This window comes from Macrobrachium rosenbergii, chromosome 5, assembly GCF_040412425.1.
Source record: "Macrobrachium rosenbergii isolate ZJJX-2024 chromosome 5, ASM4041242v1, whole genome shotgun sequence".
NCBI classification, from domain to species: Eukaryota; Metazoa; Arthropoda; class Malacostraca; order Decapoda; family Palaemonidae; genus Macrobrachium; species Macrobrachium rosenbergii.
This window is the reverse complement of record NC_089745.1, coordinates 22,525,030-22,537,267: the sequence shown is the minus strand read 5'-3', so window position 1 is coordinate 22,537,267 and position 12,238 is coordinate 22,525,030. Positions and strand designations below refer to the sequence as shown.

The 12,238-nt window shown below is 34.0% G+C and overlaps 1 protein-coding gene across 1 annotated transcript in view; it reads right to left on the bottom strand.

Annotated features, from left to right (window-relative positions):
- Positions 1-3,207: 3,207 nt before the first annotated feature.
- The window catches only part of ry (xanthine dehydrogenase rosy), a 52,408-nt gene continuing 43,377 nt past the window's right edge, over positions 3,208-12,238 (bottom strand). Inside the window, exons 19-28 of the mRNA XM_067103795.1 lie at positions 12,185-12,238; positions 10,040-10,185; positions 9,249-9,426; positions 8,757-8,885; positions 8,371-8,498; positions 7,817-7,934; positions 7,360-7,534; positions 5,225-5,304; positions 3,937-4,104; positions 3,208-3,675 (exon numbers count right to left, since the gene is read on the bottom strand). The exon at positions 12,185-12,238 is cut by the window's right edge and continues 97 nt beyond it. Of these exons, the coding sequence (XP_066959896.1) occupies positions 3,625-3,675; positions 3,937-4,104; positions 5,225-5,304; positions 7,360-7,534; positions 7,817-7,934; positions 8,371-8,498; positions 8,757-8,885; positions 9,249-9,426; positions 10,040-10,185; positions 12,185-12,238 (1,227 nt within the window). The 3' untranslated portion in view covers positions 3,208-3,624. The remainder of the gene's footprint in view (positions 3,676-3,936; positions 4,105-5,224; positions 5,305-7,359; positions 7,535-7,816; positions 7,935-8,370; positions 8,499-8,756; positions 8,886-9,248; positions 9,427-10,039; positions 10,186-12,184) is intronic.

Sequence of the window (12,238 nt, the reverse complement as noted above, 5' to 3'; positions counted from 1 at the left end):
GAAATATTACATCACAAAAATAGGTTGGTCATAGCACTCCAACCATTAAACACTCAAAACCATAAATGCTGGATTAAAGCAGTGTAAAGCATAAATTGTTCCTAAAAATTACAGGACTTAGTTTGAACATACAGTCACATAAACACTAACTAAAACATTAATGTAAACAAACACTAACACCTAATTTTCACAAGATGTTAACTAAACACTACTAAAACTGAACACATACTAAACATTACTAAACACTAACATTCACAAAACACTCACAAAACTATACACTCACAAACATTCACTAAACACTCACTGAATACTAAGCATTCACAACACTTATACAGGCACTCATCATACACTAAATGCTCACTAAACACTCATAAAACACTAAACACACTAAATACTCAATGTACCCCAAACACTCAGTACACATTCACTAAACACTCATTTAATCCTAGACATTCATTAAACACTAAATACTCACTTGGCATTCGCTAAGCACTTACTGTACACTAAACATTCACTAAGTACTCGCTAAACACTAAACACTCACTAAACATTCACACAGCACTCACTATACAATAAACATCACTAAACATTCACATAGCACTCACTATACACTAAACACTCACTAAACCATAAATGCTCATTAAACAATAATTACTCACTAAACCCTAAACATTAAATCCCTAAACACTCATTAAACACTAAATAGTCAATGAACATTCACTAATCACTCATCAAACACTCACTAAACACACACTAAACATTCACTAAACACTAATTTTCACAAGATGTTAACTAAACACTACTAAACTTTCACTGAATACATACTAAACATTCACTAAACACTAACATTCACAAAACATTCACTAAACCCTTAACACTCACTAAACATTCACCAAATGCTTACACAGTAAGCATTCACTGAATACTTATACACTAACATTCACAAACATTCACTAAACACTATAAACATTCAATAAACACTTACCCAATAAACACTTAAACACTCATTAAGTATTTACGATAAAAAAAGATTCTCAATCGCACTAAGCCCTTGTTCAATTTGGGGGTTACCAGACCTTTAAAGATGGCCGCAAGGCTTTTCAGTGCCCCCTGTCGGAAGACCACCAAACTATGTAGTACTGTTATAGAGATCGCAACTCCAGATATATACCTTCTATGGTTAGGTGACCCATGGAAACCAATTACAATTGGTCTCTCTCCAGGTAAATACAAACGACATACATACCTCTATGCCGAAAGCCTAAGAAGAAATTTCCCCTTCTGTTTTCTTCTTCTACTATTCTAGCCATTTGTTGGTCATTTTTTATTTGTTGCCATCCTAGTACTTAGGCCTATACACTGTAATGCAAATCTATATATATATATATATATATATATATATATATATATATATATATATATATATATATATATATATGTATATATAAATATATATGTATATATATTGCATATATATAATATATATATAAATTTTATATATATATATATATATATATATATATATATATATATATATATATATATATATATATATATATATATATATATATATATATATATATATATATATCTTTTTATATATATATATATATATCATATATATATATATATATATATATATATATAATCACACATATATGAATAGTAGAATATAGACTTCAATGTTCAGTCAACATAATCACACACTTGAATAGTAGAACATGACATAATCTTGGAACTTGGCCAGTCTGGAAATTCTCGTACACATTACACGTATGTAAAGCTTCCTAGTAAATAAAAAGATGCATGCTTTTAGACAAAGTTGATATATACATACAAGAATTTCACTAACATCTTACTAGATAAATACATTCTCAATAATGAGCATCTAATGAAATCAACTTATTTGACTAAAGCTTCAGAATATTACTGAACATAACAGATCTCATTTATTCTCGGAAACTGTAATGAAAAAACAAAAATAAAACGGTACAAAAGGGAACTTGACCCACAAAAATAATAATAATTTACCACAACTTGCACTTTGACCACTTACCCCTTAAGAAAAATTATCTAATATTTTTGCAATTTATTCTATTGAGGTACTCGAAACTTTTACCTCTGTAGTTCTTTGGTATATTTCATGATCCTTGGACTTTCAATCTTGCACCTCTGGATTAAGCAAGAGGACTGTGGTCTGTATCACAAAACACACCCCATTCCAGTACAGATGGAATCTCTTTACTCCAAATATTATTGCTAGGCACTCCTTTCCAAGCATGCAGCCACTGTGCTCTTTCTTCTGGAGTTTCCTACTTGCATATGCCACCTCTGAACTCTAGCAGAAGTCTGGCCTCCCGCCCTTCATCAACCCAACTGTCCTCACAATGAAAGTCTTATTGAAGCATCAGCGCATTTCCTAAAGCCTGCTTCAACCCATCAAATGTCTTCTGTTGTGATCCCTTCCACTCCACTTTGTTCAGCCATCCCTTTTCCACTAGGTCGGTCAGTACCATACGGGGTTAGTGCCAGCAATGCACCTCATGTGGTGCACTGTAGACAATACTAAAGGGTCTTTGCAACGTCCCTTCCATCCCTAGCTGCACCCACATTTTAGCCTTTTACCCTACCTCCTTCCCTGCTTCCTTACTTCTATCTTGCTGTCTAACCTCTCTAACTGTTACTTTTGTGCAATTATGCAGTTTTCTCCCAGTTCTCCCTTTATATCCTTTTACTATATCCTCTTTATTTTCTGGATCTCTTTATCTTGCTGTCCAACCACTTCCTCTTTCCACTGCCTTGCGAGATGGATGCCCAAAAGTGCCCCAGTGCTTGGTTTGACAGACTAGATTTTATATCAAACCAAATCACTAGGTCGGTCAGAGGCACTACATGATTTGCGTAACTGTTCACAAACTTCCTGTAGTAGCCTCTCAATCCTATGAATGATCTCACTTGTGTCTTGATCTTTGGTGGTGAAGTATCCTGAAATATCAGCTTTATTTCATCCATGTTTATCCTATTACAGCTGACCTTGTGTCCAAGGAATTCGACTTTGTCCTGTCCAACATGGCTTGGACATGGCTCCAGTAATCTTATTCAGAACTCCACTATGCTTAATAATGGCCTGGTTTCGGCTATAACAAATTTTTTCTGACAAGTTTTTTCTATTTTTTGTGGGGTGATGTAAAATAAAATAATATAAAGTACCAGCGCCAAGTTTATCATATAGTTATGCTACAGTACAATTAGCATGTTATTTATGGTTCTACTAGTTCTTATCAGACATTTTCCATTGATGAACACTTATGCAAGGGCTCTGACTTTAAAACAGGTAAATACTGTACATCACAAATACTAGGTGAAAATGATATTCCCCAAAAACATACCTTGTAAAAATATACTATTGGATATCATGGGACATTCACTCTAAGTCACTTCTTCTTACAAAAATATATCTATGAATAACATCTTTGAATTATATTATTAAATTATACTGAGCACAGGATCCTTTCTTGATCCAGTGAAATTCTGAGCTCATCTTTCATTCTTGTAGCTTGTATCAAATTAAAATCAGAATGATACAAGCAGTGTCTAAGCTTCCGAAGGAGAGGGAGCAGCAAATTATACAGTCACAGACCAAGGTTTGAAGCTTCCAGGCTTCGCTGGTTTTATCTGAAAAAACAAAAGCCAGACATGAATGAATCTGTACAAAATCAAACATAAAAGTGTCGTTTGGGGCAATAATATTAATGATCCACAAATGTCAGATTTACTTCTCAAACTAACAATTATGGATAAGTATGGTGTGCATCTGGCATCAGTTATAGCAAAAAGAAAATGGAAGAACCCGGATAAATTATTTACTGCATAAAATACAAACACTTTGGATCATTATGTCAAAATTTTGACCAGATATATGACTATATTCAATACCTTCTCTGTGATGAAGTCAGGGCAAGCCATTCGGATGCGTTCAGCAGTAGCTGGCGAATCTAACCGGAAAGTAGGACTAAGACCAGCCTCCATCCGGACGGCTTTTATAGCCTCTCTGATGCTGAAGAAAACTGATGCTCCGAGGAATAGAGGCGGTTCTCCAATGGCCTAAATGTTACAAGAAGGAGTTATATTGCAATAGCAGTCATAACAAGCCAGTGAGTCTAAGAAAAAAAATTTATTTTGACATTTATGGAAAAGGTTTTACCTCGGAGGGGAAATCAAGGTTTCGCTGGAAATGAGACTCCACATTTTTAAATGTGATAACTGAGAGGCCACTCAAATATTTATTCGAATTTATGAATATCACAAATAGTCAACCTCAGAATGACCTAGGATATCTTAACTTCCTGTAAATATGCACAACTTCTTTCGAGTAGAATGTAAAATGCAGTTCAATAACTTCATGCTACACCAGAGATTTTCTAATGAACACAAGTTTATTACTAGTTTATCAGTGTGAACATTACAACGTGATATTCAAAGTGTGCAAGCCACTTATACTAAACACTTTATTGTTATTTTTGAGGAGAAAAAAAAGTAGATATATACTTTAAGTTTGAAGGAAAAAGCAATGTTATATCCCATGCCTGTGGAAAAGTTATAGTTTCCTACTGTTGAAGAGAAACTAGTATTATATTCATGAAGTGTACAACACATACTTTCTTAATACTGAGGGAAATAGCAAGGCCATATTCAGTATATCTGCAAACACTACAATGAATTTCTTTTTTAAAATTAAGCGCAATATTCTAGTAGGCAGTTCCCGGTTATCAGCAGCCTCGGTTATCGGCGATCCGGTTTTATGGCGCTTGTCTAGTGATGACGATAACTGGATTTTTGGCATCGATTTGCGTCGATCTACAGTTATCAGTGACGATCCCCGGTTATCGGGGCCGATAACCAGGGACTACCTGGTACTGTAAGACTTAGCTTTTTTTAACTCTGAAGGAAAAGGCTACATAACGATCCATGCATGTAAGACCATTATTTTTTTTTTCTTTGAAGGAAAAGGCAATGCAATATTCCTAGTGTATGAGACATATTCTTAATCTGAAGGAAAAAGCAACCTAAAATTTGTTGTGGTTAAGATACACACCTTTGAAGAAAAAGTTATGGTACATTATAATTCCAAATGTGTAAGACACTTATAAATAATCACATCTGAAGAAAAAACTATGATACACTGTAATTACAAGTGTGTAAGATATTTATAAATAATAATTACCTTTGAAGAAAACACAGCCCTGGGATTTGGTGCTCCTCGAAGAAGGGATACATTGAACTCCTTTGGTATATCCTGGAAGCCTGAAATTGCATATTATCATTATTACTATTGCTCATAATTAGCAAACATTCTGGTGGCATTAGCCACCAGGCCTTCAACTTGTACAGTAACTTCCATCTGTGGGAAAGTAGAAAAAGAGCAAAGAAAAAAATTAAATACTAACATATATTTTAAAAGGTGGAAAAACAGATTTGCACTTTATGAACAATAGTAATATAAGCTACATATATAAAAACATGTAAAAAAATTATTAAGCAGATGCTAAAAACAAATGGCACTGGACAGTATGCTGAGTCAAATATAAGGATTCCAACCCAACGTAGAAGTCTAACGTACAGAGGCTCAGTTTTGAGGTTTGAGAAATTTGGTTATGTGCTCACCACCTGCAGACGAACAGCAACTGACCAACCAATGCTGAAGAATGGTTTGCTTCTTCAGTAAATCAAGACACAAATACTATAAATGATGGCCAGATGGCAAGTGATTGGAATGCTGATATATAGTGACTGGTTGGTTGGTTTAGATTAATACATCTTCATGCCAGCACAGGACATAAGAGTGTTAAGGTGTGAAAGGAAGTTTAAACCTGGTGTGGGCCTTAGTACTCTGTCCAGCTGAGATGATATTTTAACTAGTATGACATGAGTAACTGTAACAAGTAATGGGATCAAGCATAAAAATAGCACTGCTGCCTTTGTTTGACCCACAAAGTCTTCATTAAATCCTAATGCAAAGGGGCATTTAGAATCTCTTGATCAAAAGTCAGTTCTTACGGGTGGATACCCCTGTATTGTTGTCCAAATAATGCACTCAACTTTTTTAGAGCAAAGAATATTGCGTAGCTTACAGTATTTTTTCATAAATGCAGGCTAGAAGGTATTTACGAGTACATTAATGTTTTTAATAATGAAGGTAATAAAAGCAATAAGAACATTTTAATAACTATAACGTATAGTTTTACAAAGTTCCTATAAGAGAAAATCTTCCAAAGTTCCTGCTGAATCCAATTTCTATTTTTACTACTTTTAATAACAAAGATTACTATAATAAAAACTTGGACAGATGAAAATTATAAATAACAAAGAATTTAGGAACTGAATGAGGGAGGAACTGTTTTTCTCTTATGAGGAGAGGGACACTTCACCGACACTCCCTGATCCTGTATTATGAGGCAATAGTGCTGCCACTTTCAAGGTTCTGTTTCAAAGTTCAGAGAATAATAAGAATATGAGCAATAACAATACAGTGTAATCATCCACTTGATTATTGATACATTCAACTTTCTAAAACCTCTAATATAATTTGGTGTAGTGCTCTTGATTTTTTCAAATAGTAATAGCAATTTTTGCATGATCTTAGCTTTCATTATAATTTTATAAATTAAAATGCTTACACTAAAAAAGCATTATCTGTCACTCAGGAGAGGATACTCTGAGTCACAGACCGTAAGTGTTATTTTTCCCATTTCACTTGTAACATTATTCTCGTTTTCTTGGAAGAGAGCTTAGAACATAATGCTTGATCTGCCTTCACGCAAAGCCATTCCTTCAGTGAATGAAATCTCGACCTTTAGAAGCATTTAGCTGGCTTCCACTAAGTTTGCCCTAAGCTACTGCCTCTCCTCTTAAGCACAAATACAGTACGCAAGTAAAAAACATGGCTGCCATAGATCCTCTTCTTGGAACATACTAGTGCAATTTTTGTATGTATTAAGTAGTCGTTTTTCCTAAAGTCTTGAATTTGATCTCAATTTTCTGATCTTTTGTAAGACTACTTTTCTTTATGGCTCTTTATTCTGTATGTGTTACTACTTTTCTTTATGGCTCTTTATTCTGTACGTGTTAAACAGACTGGACCATGAGCAAATCCATTTGAGACCAAACTCCCATCAGTTGGCACATGCATCATCAGCTTTAGACAGGGTATTTATTGTACTGGCACCCTGAAACAACTATATAAAAAGGCATTCAATACAACTAGTTAGAATATACTGGATGATTTACATAAAAGTAATGATTTTATTTTTAGTAAAAAAAAATTAAGATTATAATACAACAAAGATAGTTCTCATGTACCTGGTATCTTGTAGGCACCAGGCCCCCTTGTAAGAAGAACACCCTCCTGTGAATAACGAAGCTCTTCTAAGGTAAAGAGGCCTAGTCCTTGTGTGAAAGCTCCCTCTATTTGGCCTATGTCAATTGCAGGATTCAAAGACTCTCCAACATCCATTACGATGTCTGTTCGAAGGACCTGGAAATTGAATTCAGTCAGTTTTATATGAAGGATGAACACTATTCTTGCCATTATAATGTCCAAAATCTCCCTTTTGGATGGACTGTGGAACCAAGTTCTTCATTAGAGCCAATAAACTGAGTAAAATTCCCAATACAAACAATTGTATATTCTTAAAAGAAATGGTATACATAACAGCAGGTTTTGACAGGAAAATAACGCCTGATAAAGTGAAAGTGAAGAGATGAGTAGGAGGGACATGACGGAAATACTTATCCTAACGAGCATCAAATAACATACTGAATGATCTCCTGTGAGGCAGTCGATTTCTACTTCTGTCACTGCAGCTCCGTAGGAGAAGTAGTTGAATGGTCTTCCTTCTAGTGTCTCAAAGTCGAAGTTGGAAATGTCTGGGGTCCTGAAAAAATTAAAGTAATCAATAGAGCATCTCTAGAATGCTTTTTACATATGAAGATGTTTTATTTCATTCTCTCTGCACCCAAAAGTAATAGTCCCAAAGACAGTATTTTGGAATCCTTAAATTTCGTAGTAATTACTATACTTGCATATTTTCACACAACCCGTATGACAAATTGATTTTTCCATAGCTTATTTTCTTTCATCATAAATTCACATCTGAGTGATTACTTTTTAAATCACTGATAAGCATGTGAATTTCTAAGTGAGTTATATGCATGTGTTGCGTTATAAGAGATAAGCATCTGAGTAACCACCAGGGTAATTTGATTTCTGAGGTCCAACTCATAGTTAAATAAATTATTAGTGGAAAACAAATTATATAACAATGGTTATAATTCATGAGTTGGATCAGCTATTAAGGATACATGACTTACCTATAAAAGCCTGTGGCTGAAAGTGATACTCTGTCAAAATATGCTGCCTTGACCCAGTCTTCCCACGAGCCTTTGGGATTTTGAGCAATATAAGGTTCAAGCCGTTGACGAATCTTTTCACAGGCATTCTGGAAAAATTAGATAGATAGACAGATAAATAAATTTATAAATAAATAAAAATAAACAAATAAATAAATGACCATTAGCTGCAAATGCTTTTGATAACTAGTGCCGGTATCTATGAATTCAGGATGACAAATAAATTCTAAATTCCTGAGGACGCCGCTGATTTCAATTTCAGTAACAAGACTTTAGTTCCACTTGTTTCGTTTTACAATGTATATAGAGTATATCTGTGGATTAACGAAGAAAAAGAAGCATCTCACCACTACTGCCATGCCATTAAGGTCAGAAGATGCAGAAGCTGCTGTAGGAGAAGTGTTTGGGACTTTGTCAGATGCTGTTTCAGCTATGTAAATTTTATCAGCAGGTATCTGAAGCGCCTTCGCTGCTACCTAGAAAATGAGGCCATGAGCTGATTAACAGACAAAAATTCCATAAGAGATACCACTTACAGTGTGTCTTGCAAGGCAAGATGTAGATGACACTCAAGGTTCTTTACACAACGTTTTCTTATTCCCCTGCTGCAATGCTCTCTGCCTTTTACTCTATATCTCACCCAGTCCCTTTGGTCACTTTTCCAATAAGATGTTCAGCTCCTTAACTTAGTCTCACTCCAGTTTTCCTATCTTGTTTAAGAGTTAGTCCTTCAAAACAGCCCTGGGAAAGTCTAAAAATGGAACAATGGTAAAAATCTGTCAAGGAAAACAAAAGCGAAACTCTCCTCTACGTAAAATATTCCCCTGCCAGTGGTGTACCTGAATCATCTTGGTGTGCAAACCCTGTCCCATTTCTGTGCCACCATGTGAGAGCAGCACCGACCCATCTGTGTACACAAGCACAAGAGCACCAGCTTGATTCAGGAAGAGAGCTGTGAAAGAGATCCCGAACTTCACTGGGATAAGAGAAATGCCTCTCTTCCTGTACTTATTTTGCCTGCCAAGAAAACGAAAAAGAGAATTAGCTATTTAAGTGGTATGTCTAACCTACAGGACTATATATAAGCGGTTGAAATCTGGACACTCTTTACCCAAGTTGAAAAAACAATTAACTTTTTTAATGGGGAAATAATAACTTGGAGAATCAACTTGGAACTCAGCATCTTCTCTTTGACTGATTTTTTGCTACTGATATATGAAACAGCATAGAAATTACAGTACATGTGTCATTTCAATCTTCATGAACAAAATCTTGAAAACAATTGAATAATATATACTGTATGCTGATATGTATGTATATATATATATATATATATATATATATATATACATACATATATATATATATATATATATATATATATATATATATATATATATATATATATATATATAGTATATATATACATATATATATATATATAAATATACATATATATATATATACAGTATATATACATATATATATAAATTATACATATATTATATATATACAGTATATATATATATATATATATATATATATATATATATATATATATATATATATATATATATATATATATAAAAGAGAGAGAGAGAGAGAGAGAGAGAGAGAGAGAGAGACATACTTGTTAAAACTGTCTACGGATGCTTTTCTTGAGCAATAATCAGCTTGTTCTTTGACCTCATCCCAACAGCGTTGAATGGTACATCTTTCTAGCAGCTGATTGTAATGAGTTTTGTCACCTGTGACATACATATTCCTCTCGCGTACCTGATAAAAGTAACAGTAAGAAGTTTACCCTTGCTATGTTTGCCCAGTGGTTAAAAAAATGCTAGCACAGAAAAGTTCAAGAGCGAATGAAAGTAATAATGTTGTACTCCGTCAAGGTAGAGTTCATGAGATTGGTTTTTTCTTGTATATACTGTAGTTTCACATAATCGTTTCCATTCCGTAGTTTCGAGATTAGTTGAAATCTGTAATGTTCTGTGGTGTTTGAGGACCTTGGTTTAATATATGTTAATTGCATACATACGTTTAGTTTTGATGAAATAATTTAGTAAGATGTCGGTAAAATTATGTGTTTAAAAGCATATCAGTATGATCCATTAGACGTTTACAAGATCAGTTTACTTGTGATACAGTTCCAGCCTGGTTGAGCTGACTAAGATTGTGTAATGTCTATTCGAGGCTGAGCAGTGCATGTGACAGAATCGTCGAGCGCTTGAGGCGATTTTTAGAGAGAGAGAGAGAGAGAGAGAGAGAGAGAGAGAGAGAGAGAGAGAGAGAGAGAGAGAGAGAGAGAGAGAGGCTTACTTCGTGCTTTAATCACACTAAGTATAAAGCCATTGGACACTTTTACCAACAAAACACACACAATTCAAAGTGTATCATACTCATTACTAAAAAAATTTTATTTATCAATTGTTTAAAATTTATTCTCACGTTCACATGCAAGCACATAAAGAACTCCAAATATAATATTTTCCTCTGCATATACGTACACACGCACGCATACATACATTTATATGTATATATATGTATGTATATATATATATATATATATATATATATATATATATATATATATATATATATATATATATATATATATATATGGAGTTGTATAGAAAAATACTGTTATTTTTTTTCAGCATTCTGCAGGATATGCCTAACACAGGTTAACAGTTGTTTGTTTGGGTTAAGGGCACTAACCCAAACAAACAACTGTTAACCTGTGTTATGCATGTATCCTCCGGAATGCTGGGAAAAGAAAATAACAGTATTTTCCTATACAACTCCATATATATATGTATATAATATATATATATATATATATATATATATATATATATATATATATATATATATATATATATATATATATATATATATATATATATATATATATATATATAAAATGTATCTATGTGTGCATACGTATATGCTAAGGAAAATATTAATTTTGGAGTTCTGTGTGTGCTTGCATGTGAACGTGAGAATAAACTTTAAACAGTTGACTGGCTTCAGACGAGACAGCTGGATGTTACAGCCCTTAGGAAGACAAAGGTATAAGGGCAGGAAGTGCAGGAATGAGAAGGACAGAGTGCCTGTGTCTGGAGTAGTTGAAAGGTGTAGAGCCAGGGTAGAGGTAGTGCTTGTAGTGTCCAGAAGACGCTGGGGACAGGTGAATGTGTTATTTTGAGGACTGTGTGGGTACTACCGGGTAGAGCAGAAAAATGGAAAGAATGAGAGTGAGAGGAAAAGGATTTGGGGGGTCTCAATCCGTCCCTGGCTAGGTTTGAATGAATATGAATGGCTGGTTGTGCTACTTGATATAAATGCAAAGGCAGAGCAGATTGGTGGCATTATTGCTAGGCACAGACATCTAGGAGTAAATAAGAAGGATTTTGTTAAGCCAGCGAAGTATTTTGTGACCAACATTATAAACTTGAGAAAACTTCCTCCCTAAGAGTGTGCTAATTTATGACAGCAGATTTCAGTGATCAAATAAAAAAAAATAATTTTTCTTTTACAAAGGCTTAAATGAGAATACAATGCTTAAATTTCTAAATAAGCCTTCTGTAAAATAGTAATTCAAAATGGTCAATTAAGCACAGTAATGACATTTCAACTGAAAAGATGCTGACTCACTTTAATGTAAAAATATATACCTAAAACCATTACAAATGCAACAAATTTAGCCATCAAATGGCTTTCATAGTAAGAGGGTGTGACAGTTTCAAGAAAAATGTAAATGCAGGACACTCACTTTGCAGGAATCCTCGTTCAAGAATGAAGCAATTCTTTCAATCATATCTTCGGA